Source organism: Diabrotica virgifera, chromosome 1 (genome assembly GCF_917563875.1).
Source record: "Diabrotica virgifera virgifera chromosome 1, PGI_DIABVI_V3a".
In the NCBI taxonomy this organism is placed as follows: domain Eukaryota; kingdom Metazoa; phylum Arthropoda; class Insecta; order Coleoptera; family Chrysomelidae; genus Diabrotica; species Diabrotica virgifera.
The window spans coordinates 284486428-284505302 of record NC_065443.1 but is presented as its reverse complement, the minus strand read 5'-3'; the positions used below and the strand labels follow the sequence as shown (position 1 = coordinate 284505302).

Below are 18875 nucleotides of genomic sequence, written 5' to 3'. Positions count from 1 at the left end.
AATTTTTTCAAAAATCGATAAAAATATTCCCGTTTTCATTATGTAAACAGTATTAAGCACTGCCTTTCAAGTGACTTACGGCTTTCATATTTTGGCTCCTTACTTCTTTTATCAATTAGAAAAGAATTGGGGGGTCCCTTGGGTTTTACATTCAACTTGAGTTTTTCACATAAGACCTTGAACCACCCTAATGTATATATACATTGTAAATCACAAATCATGATTTCCAAATATTATACATTGTAAATTATGATTCGGGAGTGCTCCCAGTAGCATTTAACGTGTCTTGGTTTGTTTATTTCTACTGCATCTTGAATGTAAATTTAGTATAGGTTTTAAGATTTTTTGTCATTTTCAGTGATATTTTTAATAAAAAAAGTGCTGCTTTTTTTGTCGAACATATTATCTGGTAAACCTAATTACACTTGAAACTCAAACAAGACTAATTTTGCGCAATAGGAAGATAATTGAATTCGTACCGCTAAAAATAAAGAACATATCGTTACATTAATTAACCTTTTATCTAAAAAATTCAGTTAAAACACTAATTGTTAATTCCTTGCCTCTTTTCAGTTTACTGCATGGGTAGACGCCGTTATTTTCGTCTTTAGTCTAGAAAATGAATCTTCGTTTAACGCCATTTTCAACTATTATTCCAAGATGTCTCATTACAGGAACACCGCCGAAATTCCTTTAATACTGGTTGGAACCCAAGGTAAGAATGACAAATAACTCTGATGCTTTTTATACAGTCACAATTTTTTTATGCGCAGTTAATAATTCAAAAAGTCATTAGGAAACCTTGTGGTCCATGTGATACACCAACTGAGTTGTTCTGAAGCTATTTTCTTGTGGCATTTTTGCAATTAACTAGTTTTGATGGGAAATAAACAATTTTACTAAAAAAATGATTTTGATTTACGTTTCGACGCCCAAATCGGGTGTCGTTGTCAAAATACAAAAATATTAATGAATTAAACAAAAATGTTGCTTAGTAAAAAAAATTCTTCTGATAATTTATTTAATCTAACTCATTTATATCGGCAATTCATATATTATACATTTTAAAGTAAAAGACTTTAAAATAATATTGCCAATATTTATGAGTTGCGTTTCTGGGACGACTTTACTGAAAGATAGTTCATTCGATTACATGAAATCAACCCCAACTCAAGAATATCCGTCACAAAAAAATCATAACATGTGATCTGTCTTTAAAAAGACAACCACATGCAATGATGACAGTAAAATTCTCGCGTTATTCCATAGTAAATCACGAGGGAAAACCAGGAAAAAACCTCGTGATACTATCCCTACATCGTAAGTATTAAGTCTGACTTAGTTTACTCTCAAAACTAATACCAAATTCTGACCTTAATATGTACAATATGTTATTTTAAAGTATAAATAATATTAATATGTACATAGATATACCGGGTGGTGAATTGGAAAACGGGCCATAGGAAACTCAATGTAAAATTCTAAACTGTTGAATTCCTGCTTCCCTAATTACATCAAACGACATTAGAAACTATTTGTAGAGGATTGAAATCTGTATTGAAAATAACTGTTAAAATTGTTCTATGAATTAAACATATTCCAAAAGTTTGTAAAAATGTAATACATTTTTCAGTTTTTCAGCCCAAAATTAGGCCACACACAGTGCAATAATGTGTCACAATGAAGTGTGAATGTTCACATTTTTGAACTGCCAATATTTTTATTTTATCATTTATTGTTTAAAAACAATACAGTTTATAAGATACCCTCAGTTGCGGTGAAAGTATTAATAATAAAGATTTTTTATTCAGTCAATGGTGTGAGCACTGTCAGTTAAATAGTAACGTGTGGCCTAACTTTTACACACATACCTACTGTGGCAAATGTATATTTTTCAAAATTTTGGAATGCGTTTAAATCGTAGAACAATTTTAACTTTTGTTTTTAATACAGATTTCAATTCTCTACAAATATTCTCTCATGACTTTTGATGTAAAATAATTAGGGAAGCAGGAATTCAACAGTTTAGAATTTTACATTGAGTTTCCTATGGCCCGTTTCACGATTCACCACCCGGTATAAAAAATACAAAAATATAAAATATGTACTAACTCGATATGTTATTGACTTACTAATTATGGTATTTTCTTTCTATTGACTTCCTCTTTTAGTATGGGTAACCACATCCTACTGCATTATACCGAGGAATTTGCGACAGAATTGGTTTCATTTGGCATAATTAAAGCCGCTTCTTTGATTTTTCTCTATTTACTATGTGTTTCTTTCATGACTATACTTTACTTGAATCTCTCCACTGAACTCTATGTTCATTATCCCATGCGTGTTGACATATTTGAGATCTATCAAATTCTCTATTTTTAATATAAGACTGATATTCACTTATTCTAACGTTTAATGGTCTTGATGTTTCACCTAAATAAAATTGTTGGCATTCACAAGGTATTTTATAAATACAATTCTTTGTTCTTTCTTGCTCAATGTTAAGTTTAGTTTTAGATAGAATAGATCTCAACGTGTTTGTTGTTTTGAATGTTGAATTTATTTCCTACTGTTTTAAGTTTCTCGGATAGTCATTTTATATGAGTACTACTCACACGTACGACTAATGGTATTGATATTTTCCTCGTATTATTTCTTGTGAATGCTGTAGGATCCCGTTCTAAGTTGTTCTGTTCCATTCGATCCAATCTTGATGATTCCTTAATTATATATCCCGATTGGGCGTCGAAACGTTAATAAAATCATTTTTTTAGTAAAATTTATTTCTCATCAAAACTAGTTAATTGAATCTCATAGATGAAAATAACATAAAAGTAGTAAGGAAAGACAGCTTTCGATTCACGGGCCACCACCATCAGTTGACTTATTTATGTTTCTTCTTTTTAGAGTCATCAGAACTGACAGAACAACTAGACAGCCAGATTTAGTTCGCTTCTGGATACACCACAGGCAGTTCTGATGATTAAAAAGAAGAAACCTTGGTCAGCCGATGGTGGTGGCCCCTGAATCGAATTAAACTAAAGATGTCTTTCCGTATTTTATTTTATAGGCGGACAGGTGATGAATGCAAATTGTAGATTCTCCCATGTCCGCTATTCATCGGTATGTTTGCTTTATAAATTTGAAACAGCTCAGATTATAGATTGTCACCACGGATTCTGCATTTCGGGCTAAAAGAGAATTTTCTCTTTTGTATAAAAGTAGTAGTAAAACTTCTGAATGCAATATAACACCGGAGTGATTCCCGCAGATTGGCTTAAGTCCATCTTCGTCGCGATACCTAAAAAACACAATGCTAGAAAATGCTTAGCATATCTAAGGCTTTCTAAGAATTCTTCACAACAGAATTATATGCAAATATACCCAATTTGGTTTTAGAAATGCTATGGGAACTAGGGAGGCACTTTTTGCGCTAAATATTAGTGATGTTGAAAAAGTAACTATTCGTTACAAAATACTCCTTACTTACGAATACCGAAAGTAGCGATTACTATACGAAGAGGCAAATCGTTACTTTGATTACTCTGATTATTTCGTTACTTCGTATCAATCGTATCAGAGCGAGTAACGACTATTGTATCTACTTTGATTACTCTGATTACTTCGTACCAATCGTATCAGAGCGAGTAACGACTATTGTATATACAACCTGTACACTTGATTACTTGCTACCAATCGTATCCCAGCGAGTAACGGACGGGACCGGTATTTTAAGGGTGTTATCGAATATCGCTATCGGTTTGAAGCGTTTTAAGGGTGTGAGGGTAAGGAGAAGATAGATGAAACAGAGGGAGGTATAATCGTATACGTAACATATGTAATGTATGTCACTAACAAAGATCGAATGCGAGAACTCTATATTTTTATCTAGATCTATATCTATACCTATACGAAATACCTACCTACTGGGAAATACGATTCTCGATAGGATTACCGGTACTCAAATACAAAAGTATATATATAATGGATTTCTACGGCTGTCGCCGCCTCTCCATACCCAGCTTCCAATTTTTTCTATCGTAACACGTATCTTCATCTAATTGCCTCGAATCCATTGCGTCCTGAATATTGTCCCTCCAGCTTCTCCGTGGTCGTCCCCTTCTTCTTCTCTCCGGTGGGACCCACTCTAATATTTTTCTCGGCCAGCGAGTCTCATTCATTCTTTTAACGTGCCCGAACCATGTCAGCTGTCTCTTTTCAATATCGTCCATTATCGTTTTTTCCACCTTCATACGTTCTCTAATTGTTTCATTTCTTACATGTTCTAATCTGGAAACCTGACAACTTCTCCTCAAGAAGTCCATTTCTGTACTAAGTAGCTTCTTTTTATTTCTTGCACTTATGTCCCAAACTTCTGCACCGTAGATTGTAGCGCTCTTCATTATACTTTCATATATTCTTTTCTTTGTTTCCTTCCTGATATCTTTGTCCCATAAAATTGAATTGAGGGATCTAGTGATGCTTCTACCTTTATTGATCCTGTGTTGTATTTCATCTTCACTATTTCCTCGTTGGTTAAATATAGCTCCCAAATATTTGCATTGTTTCACACCAACAATATGTCCTTGTTCCAATGGTAGGTTTTCAATGTCTTCGTTTCCCACTATGAAGTATTCTGACTTATCCATATTTATTACTAATCCTGCCTGTTGGTAATGCTCATTTAGCTTCCGTATCATATAGCTTAAGTCATCTTGATCTTGGGCTATTACAACTTGGTCGTCCGCAAAGTATAATGTAAATAGGGAGTCATCTCCCACTTTCAGTCCCATCGGTTTTACTGCTTTTGTCCACCTCTGTAAGGATTGGTCAAGGTATATTTTAAAGAGAGTGGGAGATAGACAACATCCTTGTCGGAGGCCCTTTGAAGTATTAAATGCCTCAGTGAAATTTTTGCCGTTTTTGATTCTGGTGTTAGTGGTCTCATACAACATTCTAGTTGCTTGTATGAGTTTTCCATCGATACCGATGTCTTTCATTGAATTCCATAGTTCTATAATGGGGACACTATCATAGGCTTTTTCTAGGTCGATAAGAGCGATGTGGGTTTCCTGATTTCTTTGTATTCTTTTTTCTAGATTTTTCTAGTATTTTTAAAGTGAAGAGATTGTCTACCGTTGAACGTCCCGCACGAAAACCAGCTTGTTCTTCAGCTTGCTTTCCTTGAATTTCTTGTTCTATTTTATTTCTTAATAGCCTGGAGTATAATCTTCCAATGGTGCTGATGACTGCAATTCCCCTATAGTTTTTGGGGTTATTTTTAGGTCCCTTCTTATGTATGGGAGTAATATGTGATGTTAGCTATTCATCTGGTACTTTTTCTCCATTCAGGCATCTTTCGAAAAGATTTTTAAGCATATCCCATAGTTTGGGTGGTCCATATTTTATTAATTCAGGATTAATTCCTCCAGCTCCGGGTGCTTTCCGGGATTTCATATTTTTAATAGCTTTTTCCACTTTGGTTTTATCTAGTTGTATTTCGTGTTCACTCTGTATATCATTCTCTTTTTCTTGTATTCTTGTTATGTATTGTGGTCGTTTTTCTACCAATAATTCCTTAAAATGTTGTTCCCATTCGGCATCAGATATACTCTTAATTGTGTGCCCACCTTTATGTGATGTTCTGACATTCTTTATCATCTTCCATGCTTCTGAACTCCTAGTTCTTCCTAATTGTTGATCTATGTATTCACATTTTTTGATCCAGGTTGCGTTTTTTCTTTTAATCACTTCTCTTTTTACTTCTCTATTTAGGTCCCTGTATTGTTGTTGAATCTCAACGTTTTCCTGATTTTGTAGACGTTGTAGGTGAAGTTGTTTTTTCTTCTCTATTTTCTCTTCGATATCTTTATCCCACCATTCTGGTTTTTTTCCGTTTTCTAAGTTTCCTAGTGCTTCTTGTGCTGCTTGTTTTATGCATGCTTTTATGTGATTATATTCTTCTTCGGTTGTTCTTTGTTCTTGACTTAGTTTCTGTTCAAGTCTGTTACGGTACAGATATTGTGTACTTTCATGTTGTAAGCTATTAATATTATATTTTTCTATTTCTGGATCATATGAATTCCTTTTCTGTTCTTTTTCTTAATACAAAAGTAATCATAGTAATCAAAGTAACGAATACTGTAAATGATTACTTTATACAAAAGTAACGATTTGTAACGAATACTCGAAAGTAACTATAATCAATATCACTACTAAATATCCTATTACATTCGCCGTGATCATAGAAAAGATGTATTTAAATGCTTCGTGGACTTAGCATGAAGATACCTTGGACAGCAAAAAAACTAATGAAAAAGTACTAAGGAGGGTCAGCAAAGATGAAAGGTTTACTGCTAAAGACTGTTAAAAATCGGAAAATGTCTTATCTGGGGCATATAGTGAGGGGAAATCGATATAGAATACTACAACAACTGGTCCTTAAAGACAAAATAGAGGGTCTTAGAAGTGTAGGAAGAGAACAAAGTTTGGTTAAAAAAACATTTGTGAATGGACTCAGATGTCAAATGCAGGACAATTATTCCATGTTGCAGAAGATCGAGAAGCCTTCGCAATGGTAATCGCCAACGTCGGATAATTCTGATATGGCACGTGAAGATGAAGAGAAAAAGTCATTGCTACATAACCAAATAAAAATACGGCGTTGCCATATCTACAAAAGTATATATCCAGGTTATCAAATATTTGGACAGATTAAAAGTGCTTGTTATTAGCTGTGACCTCTCAAAGCGTTTTTACACTCTAAATAAAACTTGTTGTTTATTTGGTAATGTATCATTGTACCAATGTATAATGTTGAAAATGTTTATTGCGTAACATACCATATGCGATCATAAGATTAGTATATCGTCACGTAAAAATGTATTGTTTATTTTCATTTTTTTTGTCGCTAATAACAAGGAAAACCAAACAATACTTGCATGATAGTGCATTGTGGTATGCTATAATGATAACAACTATTTCATATGCATACCGCGACGTATTGTACACAATTTGCCAAAAATTTGCATAAAAATTCCTTCATTAATTGCTTATTGGTTTTTTATCGTTGAAAGTATTATTTTTTTCTACGTATAGCATAAATACCGTAAAAAATTGGGGCACAAACCCCAAGGAAAACAGAAACGGAAGGTATTCGGCAAAAAAAAACAACTGGTGTGTGGCTGAATAACTGGCTTTTTAAGACATAAGAGAATTTTTTTTCTATTTGATATCCTCTTTTCATTTTTACTTGTTTTATTACTTTATCCAACATGTTTCGATGGATTATTGTACCTTGAACCTTTACTTCAGTTTATATATTTTTTATCAGTTTTGTGATATATCTTGGTACTTGTCTATTGTACTTATTATAGTAGATGTATAACGTCTGCTAGTCGCACCATGTGGAATGTTTTTCGACATAATACTTTTTCTCCATTCCCCAGTATTTGTCGTATGCTTATGATTTGATTAAATCCTAACAGTTGTTAACTGTTTCATTAACTGTGGTCAGCCATATTATATGTGCTCGATAGCTAATTCATCTTTTCTAGGAGCCTTTCTATTTTTCAGTTTCGTTAGATCTTCTGCCACTTCGCTTTCCATTATGTGCGACAATTGAGTTGATGTTATTTGCAGTATTTTAGGAGTTCTGTTAGTTTTCATTGCCTGGCTCAGTTTTTTTAAGCTCTTATCTTTAGTAATGCGGTTTAAGTTGATCAGATATTTCATTTCCGTTCTTCACATGTGTTTCATTACGAACGCTCGTGTACTTTTCATAAGTTTCTTGTCTTCTTTTCGATGCAAGTAAGCCTCAATTTTCTTGACATTTCAATTTTATTTCGTCAGAAATTCACGGTATGTGCTTTTTCTTGCTTGATTTTTATTCCTAATCTTTTTGCTTGTTCTCTCGTGTGTCATCAGGTGAGTATCTATCCCAATCCGAAACTGTTTTGTGTTGTTTCTATGAGCAAATCTTCTCTTAGTAGGTTGCTGGCCTTACCAAGACTCCCTCTTTCCTGGCTTGAGATAGGCAATGGTGTCGAAAGTGTTTCTAAGCAACCCAATTCGCTCATTGTAATAAAATGGCAAAGAACTAAAATTTACCAAAACAAAATACGGACCAAATTCAAACACATTGAATTCCTATCTCTACGTTTCTTGTTCATCTCTCCATCCATTCCTCATTTTTATTGTGTAACATAGAAGTTCATTCTAAGTGACCATATGACAATCTTTTCTCTCATTTCAGATGCAATAAGTGAAAACAACCCTCGAGTGATAGACGATTCGAGAGCTAGAAAACTAGCCAATGACCTGAAGAGGTGTACGTATTACGAAACCTGTGCTACCTATGGACTTAACGTGGAAAGAGTCTTTCAAGACGGTGAGTACATTTTTATTTTTTTAGACTAATTATGTCTTGAGTGTTATTCTTCTTCTTATGGTGCCTATCCATAATTAAGTCAGTACGCCAACAATCTCTGATGATTTTGTTTCAGCTTGCCAAAAAATAGTCCAGCAAAGGTTATCAGCTTCAACTCTGTGCCTAACTCCGACCAATTCGAGGCCTTCGACACCGAACAATCATTATTACCCAGGAGCGATGTCCATACAAAGGCATCTATTGCAAGGCAACAACGGGTATTCTCAGCATGGACAATCACAGCCACATATGTCACCAGGACATAACTACACCTTGTCCCATAAGGTAGGTAACACCCTAATGATTAACTCGTTTTTACAATTCTCTACTGGTCTTTTGATTTTATTAAATCAAGGAAGTGAAAAACATTTATTTCCTTAGCTAAGCGCTTTCGACAAAATTGTCATCATCGGAACTAATGGTCGGTATAATTTAAAAGTACCACTACTTGAGGTATGCGCATGAGCATCTTGATAGAATCTGGTTGTATTAAGTGCGTTCGCGGGTGCAGCAAAGCGCATGAGCACTTTAAAATGATATAAATAATCTCGTTAATAGATAAATATACAAGGTATATTTACCTAGTATAATTAAATATATAGTTATTAATATTAATTAAAAGTAAATATACCTTATATATTTATCTATTAATGGTATTATTTATATTAAGTGAGGTTAGAACTTGTCGCCGACAATTTGTCAACTGTACCCGCGAACGCAACTAATGTAAAGTTTTTTTAGCAGTAATTGTTTGACTTCAATTAGTGCGGTCGTAAATATTATTAAATTTATCTGACTTGGCCCATTGTTAAGACCGGTCCGAAGCGATAAGCAAACGAGGTAAACAGAGTTGGTCTTTTGACAATTAACACTGACTAGACGGTACTCCTATAATAAAGCAAAGGGTCCACAAAATTTACAATAATTACGACGACAAAAACAAAAAAACGGATGTAAAATATATTGCTTTGCCTTATATACCCGAAATTAATGTTTTCAAATGAGTTTTAAAATAAATGAAATCTATTTTAATTGTTAAGATTATAGAAAGACATATTTGAATTTTACCTGAAACCGGGCATTTTTTACTATTATCGGTTAACCTAGGGTGTTTATACTGGGTACTATTTGAAGTCAACCATTTACTGCTAAAGAAACTTTAATGTTTAATTTAATCATGTATGAACTATAGTTGTCTTCCTACAACCCCAACAGAAAAAAACGACCACAATAACATTACAAACACATTAAAACTCTTTTCATCGCGTGGGTGTACCACCCAACCATCTTGGCCGAGGAGTAGCAACAACAGTTTTAATGTGTTTGTAAAGTTTTTTCTGTTTTTTTTTTCTGTTGGGCGTCGTACGGAAGACAACTATAGTGCATGCAGGACTAAATAAAAAATTGTAATACAATCAGTTACTATTAAGACCATAGATATATAATACTCTAGATTGCGCCCTGCGATCTTAAAATGGGTGACGGTTGCGACAGAGATAAATGAGCCTATTTGGTCGGTAGTCTCTTTTTAATTTAAGGGGAATATCGACGACGTGAATATCCCACTTTATCGAGTAATATGTGTTGACAGTTGGAGCGGGTGGTGACGGGAAATGGTCTTTGGTCTTCGGACGTGGATAATCGTGGTTCGAATCCCATACCAACTTTACTTTTTTTATTTTTATTTAATCAATATTGCGTTTATTAGATATTTTTACATCTGAAAAATGGACCTAAGTAAATCTAGCAGATAATAAATGTATGTATAGTAAGTTAATATTGGAATATATAATTTGTGAACTGCATAGTAAAATAAAAGTCATTCGTTATTAATATAAATTCGTCCTTTTCGAATGATGTGAATGTTTGTTTTGCTTCTACTTTTTTTAAAAATTGTAACAATAGTTTCATAAATAAAAATAATGTCTAATTACTTATAATTGAATCGGTCATAAGTCCACAATTTTCAGAAACTAACTTTTTGAGAGGAATAGACTCCTTTAAGATAAACGTTGTGTGCAAAAACGACACCAGTCCAGTAAAAACATTAGGAACAAATCTACAATATAACTCTGAATTTTGATGTCATCCATTTCATCCATCTTTCGACTATATATAGTTAGCTTTCTTTGCTCTTCTGTAAAATTAGGAATATGTGACTCATGTTGTTTTTGAATTGACCGATTCAATTAATAAATCGATGGTACATTATGTTGATATTAATTATTGGTAATTTTTTACGAATATTTTTAACAATTACTTTATACTATTCTACAATTAACTTATTAAAAAAATAACATTGGCTTTTATGTTTTTAAAAATCTATAGGTACCTACAGAGTTTTTCTTATTTGTTATATATTTCTTTGCATAGATTTACTTTAGAGATGTAATAATATCTAATAAACGCATTATTGATTAAATAAAAAATAAAAAAAGTAAAGATTGGTATGGGATTCGAACTAGGATTATCCACGTCCGAAGACAAACGACCAGTTCTCGTCTCGTCGGGGGCTGACTCAGCCCCCCCCCCCCCCCACTACAGTATCAAATTCCTGCTCAGTGGAACGAGCTCAAAATTTTTAGTTTGCGGAATATGAGAGCTCATAAATAGCTCATAAATCAGGGCTATTTGTTTTTTGATTTTTGCAAGTGGGGGGGGGGGGGCAGCTCAACACGGGTGTTCTCGTCGCCATCCGCTCGAACTGTCAAACCATCTAAAATACTCGACGACAGAGTAGGATAGTGACGTCGTCGATACTCCCCTTGAATTAGAAAGAGACTACCGACCAAATAGGCTCATTTATCTCTGTCGCAACCGTCACCCATTTTAAGATCGTAAGGCGCAATCTAGAGTATTATACAGGGTGTCCCGAAAAGATTGGTCATAAATTATACCACAGATTTTGGGGTCAAAACTAGGTTGATTGAACCTCACTTACCTATATACAATAGTGCACACAAAAAAAGTTACAGCCCTTTGAAGTTACAAAATAAAAATCGATTTTTTTTCATATATCGAAAACTCTTAGAGATTTTTTATTTAAAATGGACATGTGGCACTCTTATGGTAGCAACATCTTAAAAAAAAAATAAAGTTAAATTTGTGCACCCCATAAAAATTTTATGGGGGTTTTGTTCCCTTAAACCCCCCCAAACTTTTGAGTACGTTCCAATTAAATTATTATTGTGGCACCATTAGTTAAACACAATATTTTTAAAACTTGTTTGCCTCTTAGTACTTTTTCGATAAGCATGTGTTTATCGAGATATTTTGAATATTTGTCGAATCCACCACATATTTGTATATGGTTAAGTACGATTGTAGCGACCTGTTAATAATCTGAAAATTTATTTATAATTTACATTTTTAGGTATCTTTTGAAAAAGAAGCCACATCTCGAAAAATGGTGACTTATCAAAAAAATACTGAAAGGCAAAAAAGTTTTAAAAATAGTGTATTTAACTAATGGTACCACAATAATAGTTTATTTATAACGTACACAAATATTTGGGGGGTTTAAAGGAACAAAACTCCCTTAAAATTTTTATGTAAACATATTAAAAAAGAAGCCGCATCTCGCTAAAAACTGGCTTATCGACAAAATACTAAGAGGCAAAAAAGTTTTAAAAACGTTGTGTTTAACTAATGGTACCACAATATTGAATTAATTGGAACGTACACCAAAGTTTGGGGGGGTTTAAGGGAACAAAACCCCCATAAAATTTTTATGGGGTGGAAAAATTTCACTATAATTTTGTTTTAAGATGTTCCTGCCATAATAATGATACATGTCCATTTTCAATAAAAAATCTCTAATAGTTTTCGAAATATTGAAAAAAATCGATTTTCATTTTGTAACTTCAAAGGGCTGTAACTTTTTTATGAGCACATTTGTACTAAGTTAAGTTAGGTTCAGTAGAACTATTTTTGACCCTAGAATGTGTGGTATAATTTATGACCAATCTTTTCGGGACACCCTGTATATCTATGATTAAGACGCTCATGCACATAACCTCAAGTAATTGTACTTTTACCTTGTATTGACCATTAGCTCCGATGATGACAATTTTGTCGAAAGCGCTTAACTAAGGAAATAAATATATTTTACACACTTTTACATACATACTATTTTCACTTACTTGATTCAGTGTGTATGTTGCAGTTCAAGTTGGTTCTCAGTTAGAGTTGACTATTCCTAGTTCGAGTCAACTCCAACTAAAACGAGCAGTAAAAGTTGATTTCACAAATTTAATTCAACTTTTACTAGTTTGAGTTGACTATTCCTGGATCGATTCAGTAAATTTTGATTATATGAGAGTATAATCTCACGTGCTTTTTTGATGACTGTGCGTCTCTGTGTTTTGACCGTTTCAACTACTTTTCATGATTTGAACATATAGGCCAGGAAATGAAGCTGAAAAAAATGGAAAAACCTCGCAATATTTTCGTCCAGCATCGATTTTTACAAAAAATTTGGGATTAGGCTTATTTTACCCTCTAATACATTTTCTATATTGAGCCGTTGTACGGTTTTGGTTTTTTAAGGGTGATAACTACCCCTAATTATTGTAAAAAAATATAAAATAAAATTTTAAACTTTAATATGGTCAACATTTAGTTTTTATTAGTTAAATCATCATTGTTTTATGCTTTAGGATATAATATTATAATATTTCAACTCTTAACACCACCCTTGTTAGAGCTATATATAAAAAAATTATTTATCCTAAAAGAATGATTTCGGCTTGCATCGATTTGCATAAAAATGTGGGATTAGGATCATCTCACGATGTACTTCATATTCTATATCATGCCCAAGAGCGTTGATTATTTTTAGGGGTGTAAACTACCCCTTATTGTCAAAAATTGTGTAAAACATTGTAAACCTTAATATGGGTAAAATTTGGTTTTGATTGGTTAAATAATGACTGTACATATTATGATTTAGGATATAATATATCATAATACTTCAACCCTTAAAACTCACTCTTAATAACATTGCAATTTTTATAAGTAATTTAATAGATCTATACAGAAAAAAAGAATGTGTGTGTACTTTGTACGCAGGTAAGAAGTTATACTTCTATTATATGATTTCAACGAAATAAATATACTTTCAACAGGTTATTTGTATTTTATTTAAAGATTAAATTAATTTTTACTTACTACTTTCTCAAAATTTTTATTAAAACAATACCAAAAATAAAATGAAAATAGAAAATGCGGTGTGCGCATGCGCCAGGGAATGTAAAAATTCACCCTCGTGCCTAAAGAAGTATATCTTCGAAAAGTAGAATTACGGACAAAAACATTTATTTACACAAGAATACGAATTTACAAATACAAATAGTTTTTTAGTCATCTTCATCGATATCGATGTCATCTTCGTCTTTTTCTATAACTGGTGGGCTATCTTATAGCTATAAGAGCTAAATTATATATAAAGACTTTGTAAATTAAATTCCGTAAGATTCCTTAGTTTTTAAGTAGGGTGAGTTTAAAGGGCCCGAATAAGGAGTTGTTTGCTTGTAATTAGAGGTTTTAAGCAGCTATACCTCGCTAAATGTTCACTGTACAGAAAATCTTTGCAAAGGTTAATTTTAGTTATTAAAAAAGATACAATTTAATACATATTTTATAATTTTTTTTGTATCTCTAATATTTTCGGAGATATTTTGAATAAAAGATAAGAGATATTTTGAATAAGACATATTTGACGAAATTTCAAAAAAAATTATCTCTCCAATCTCCAATTTTATCTCTTTTGACTCGAATTTTTCTAAATTTTAAATAGGTCAAACTTCTTGGGTGTATTGATAATACATATATAAAAATAATTACAGAAGGCCGAAGATCAATTTGAATTAGGAGGGTAGTTTTCACTGATTTTTTCGTAGAAAAAAGTAGGTACCGACCTTATTTTGATCATAAGTCACTCAATTTTTATGCTAGAAACTTTTTTTTGAAAGGTCTAATTTTATACTTAGAAAAAAAAATATTCTGTAAGTTTTTCTCGAAAACGCAGAGTCTTTCCGTTATTTGGCTTGGAATATTTCAAATTATGCTTTTGACGAATAAAGCTAACCTTTAACATGCCGTATCTCAGTTTGTATTGGTTGTAGAAAAATTATAAAAAAAAGGATTTTGTTTCTGTTTCTAAAAGATACAATTTTTAAAGCTACTGTTTTTTTATTCACTGTATATTTTTTGTTATTCTCAAAAAACCCTCTAAAAAGTAGATTTTTTTGTCGAAAAACTGTTACTTTCACCGCGAATACCTCGAAAAATATTAGTTTTACGAAGAAAACGTAAGGAACAATTTTTTTAGAAGTTCATTTTCCATCGATTACCCTGGTTAAAATGTAATGAAAAATTCCCGCCCCCGAGATGGGTGGCAACCACCTTTAAGGTTTCATCGTACAGCGGCATGATATAGAAAATGATCAATGATGATTGATTGGGCTATTCCCTACCTTCTGTGAAGATTTCAAGTAAATCCATGATAAACGAAAAAATTGCGAGCCAAAATGCTTCATATCCTGAACTAACATCCATTAACATTTAATTTCTAAATAGAATCGGTTGTTTGTGTGAATCAACTTTTACTAAATGACATTGGGAAGAGTATACTTAAACTAGTTGGAGTCTACTTTTACTAGTAAATGTTGAATAAAAATCTTCATTTTATATTTATAATCAACATTTACTGAAACCAGCCGTTTGAGTTGACTCGAACTAGAAATAGTCAACTCCAACTGGATAATCAGCTTGAACTGTAACATGTACAACATTTACCAGTCCTTCAACTTTTGTTTGATTTATTTTCTTTTAGGAACCAACTAGTGTTCAGCAAGTCGATTTACGTCAAGTCAATACACTCAAGTCTAATACGTCGAATTTTATCCATCGAGAAATTTCAGACAATAAGGAATTGATGTACAAATCGTCAGACGAAAAGTGGAACTCTTCAACGTCGACCATCGATAGCCATGTGTCTTCACAGGTAAAACATCTGCTTCATTTTTTATGTAGACTTTATCAATAATGAATCCGAATATTATCCAAGTTTATGGTCGTTTGTAGCCAATTACAACTTATCTGTGAAACACATAACCATGGCGCTTAGTGCTGACAATAGAAATCTAATCGAGGAGCTAAAAGCAGATATGAAACAGGTACGAGATATAGCTTTGACAATAAATTCAAAATGAATACACCAGGCGTACTGAATACACGTATGAAGGGAGGTGTACCTATACAAGCGGAAGCTACCTAATACACTGATGGCTCAAAAACATCGGATTTTGTAGAAGCCGGTATAGTATAGCCGATGCAACAATTTTAAAGGCGGGTATAATGGCAATTAGTATATAGGGTGAGGCAGATAAAGGGCCTATTAGAAAAATCTCGAGAACTATTGGTAAGCGAATCATGAAAATTGGAATACAGGGGTTGTGAGGTATGAACTATTTAATGAAAATATTTTGGTCTCTTTGTTACTTCTGGTTATACCGGAAGTTAATTGTAACTTCGTGTTTTTTTTTTTTCGTGGGACACCCTATATATTTTTACATTTTTGGATTCTGCTCGATGTCTTCTTTCTTAAAATATGAGGTTTTGTAATATTATACAGGGTAGTTTAAAAGATAATTACGGTTTTTTATAAATTTTGTAGCAAACCACACCCTGCAGAATTGTACTGATTTGATATCAAAAACTCAATTTATGTTCAAGTGATTTTTAACATAGTCTATTATTATTAAAAACTATTAATATAGCCAAATGTTTAATTTTAGTATACAGGGTTGATCGAAACACGTAATGAGTATTTTCTGAGTTTTCTTAAATGGCACCCTGTATTTTAGTATTGTAATGAAATGATATTTTATAGTACTTTTTTATTTCTGAAGCATTACCTATACCTAACTGCGTTAGTTTTTGAGTTATTCGTGATTCTTTAAGCCACACATTAATAGCAATAACAATTACGTGATATTTTATTACGTTGGCCGTGAAAATATTCAATTAAAAATAATTTTTTGAAAATAAATACATGTTAATCTAGAATGATCCTTAATTGATTAATATTGAATGAGATGCCAAAATGCCTACGTTGTTAAGATTGTTGGCGCATAAAATATTAATAAAAGCAAACTATATTCTACCTAGTTGGCTATGGCTTTGACATTCAACTTGATTAAACATTAGACATTATATTATTTTTATAGTTCCAGTTGTTTTGTTACCATTACTAATATAAATTTTTGTAATGGGGAACTGATTAGCAAAGTTTTTGTTCTAGGAGAATATAACAAAAATGTACTACTAGCAATAAGAATTTATCATCTGCAACTCCCTGATAGACAGCCAAGAAGAGAAACTTTTCGAAGTTTACTAGAATAGTTTCGACGTACTAGACACTTAGATTACGAGGACGTTCATACTAATATGCAGATTCTCAGTGACACTAACATTTAATTCATTTTAATCATTTACAATAGTTTTTGATTGATCAGATTTCTCGTAATCTAAATGTCCAGTTCGTTGAAACCGCTCTAGTATATTTTGAAAAGTTTCTCTTTTTGGTTGTCATCTATCATTGGTTGTCATTTTTATTTGTTATACTCTCCTAGAACAAAAAAACATCTGAATCAGTTCCTCATTAGAAAAATGCATATTAGTAATGGTAGCAAAGCAACTGGAACTTCAAAAATAGTATAATGTTTAAGCCAAGCAAATGTTTAAGCATATTTAGTGTCAAAGTCATAGCCAACTAGATAGAATATTCTATATTTTTATTAATATTAAACACACCAATAATCTTAACTACGTAGGTATTTTGATATATGAACCAGTATTAATAAATTAAGGTTCAGTCGAGAGTAATATGTGTTTATTTTCGAAAAATTATTTATGATTGAATATTTTCACGGCAAACCTATTTGGCCTAGCAAGCCTTTTTTGGCTTAAAGAACTGCGAATAACTTACAAATTAAAGCAGTTAGGGAATGCTTATGAAATAAAAAAGTACTAGAAAATATCATTTCACTACAATACAAAAATACAGGGTGTTCCATTTAAGAAAACTCAGAAAATACTCATTCCGACTTTCGACCAACCTTGTGTACTAGAATTAAACATTTCGCAATATTATTAATTTTTAATGATAATAGACTATATTAAAAATCACTTGAACATAAATGGAGTTTTTGGTATCAAATCAGTACAATTATACAGGGTTCTACTGAAGTTTGCTACAAAATTTATAAAAAATCGTAATTATCTTTTAAACTACCCTGTATAATATTACAAAACCTCGTATTTTAAGAAAGAAGACAACATCCAAAAATGGAAAAATATACAGGGCGTCTCATTTAAAAAAACGAACTTACAATCAACTTCCGGTGTAACCGGAAGTAGCAAAGAGACCAAAATATTTTCATTAAATAATTCATACCTCAAAACCCCTGTATTCCAATTTTCATGATTCTCTTACCTTTAGTTTTCGAGATATTTCTAATAGGCCCTTTATCTGCCTCATCTTGTATAGTAGGTCTACTAATAGGACACTGTAAGCTGAATAGGCAGTTAAGGCTGATGGGATTGGCAAATGATGACCTATGCAGATTGTGTCACCTAGAAAAAGAAACAGCAGAGCACATTGTATGTCATTGTGACAGCCCGGCAACTGTGCGTTCCTTTGCATTAGGCGAAGAAAAGCCACTAACATAGAGCTACATGGAAGCATCAGTGTTGAAGTTATTAGACTTTTTAAAAAGGGTCAGGCTAGAGAATGTATTCTAAGACTAGAATACTACAATAGATCTGAAAAGGTTGCAGTGGAATAGGTCAAAAGCATCCTCATTAAATCTATTTATCATTGTTTAAACTCTGTCTTTCCTACTGCCCATACACAATCTACATATTTTTTATATAGGGAGCAGTGGTACAAGCTCTGGAGAATAACAACGTGGCGAAATTCGCAGCTCCGCACTCGTTAGACAACCTCCAAAACGTCTCCAACGTGAATAGCAGCTCAAAAGACAACAAGGACATTCCCACACCTAACTCAACACCTACGACGTCCAGAAAAAGCCGTAGAAGATCAAATATCTTTACACCTAGCAAGAAAGGAGACGACAAGCTCAAGAACTGCGGGGATTTTGGCAGCGGGAGAGCCATTCCTCTAAAGCAAGGTAAATATTTGTTATGATGTTCAAAAGAAATTCATCTTGGTGATAATAGCATTATAGTCGCTAAAATTTAGTCTATTCACTCTACTCAGTCCCAAATGACTAATAAGGGCAATCTAGCTCCATCAATTTTTTACTACCATACAGAGTCACCAATTCAGCATTGCGGTGTCCTCTCAACTCTCCTGTCAACTCATTGACGGTCAAATATCATTGAGAACCTTCCTTTCAAATTCTATTAGCCTTGCGAC

General features: G+C 32.8%; 1 protein-coding gene across 1 annotated transcript in view; it reads left to right on the top strand.

The window, feature by feature from the left end:
• The window catches only part of LOC126884886 (centaurin-gamma-1A), a 137377-nt gene that overhangs the window by 68439 nt on the left and 50063 nt on the right, over positions 1–18875 (top strand). The window contains exons 3-7 of the mRNA XM_050651197.1: positions 574–715; positions 8255–8389; positions 8505–8713; positions 15264–15434; positions 18369–18627. Coding sequence (XP_050507154.1) covers positions 574–715; positions 8255–8389; positions 8505–8713; positions 15264–15434; positions 18369–18627 — 916 coding nt within the window. The remainder of the gene's footprint in view (positions 1–573; positions 716–8254; positions 8390–8504; positions 8714–15263; positions 15435–18368; positions 18628–18875) is intronic.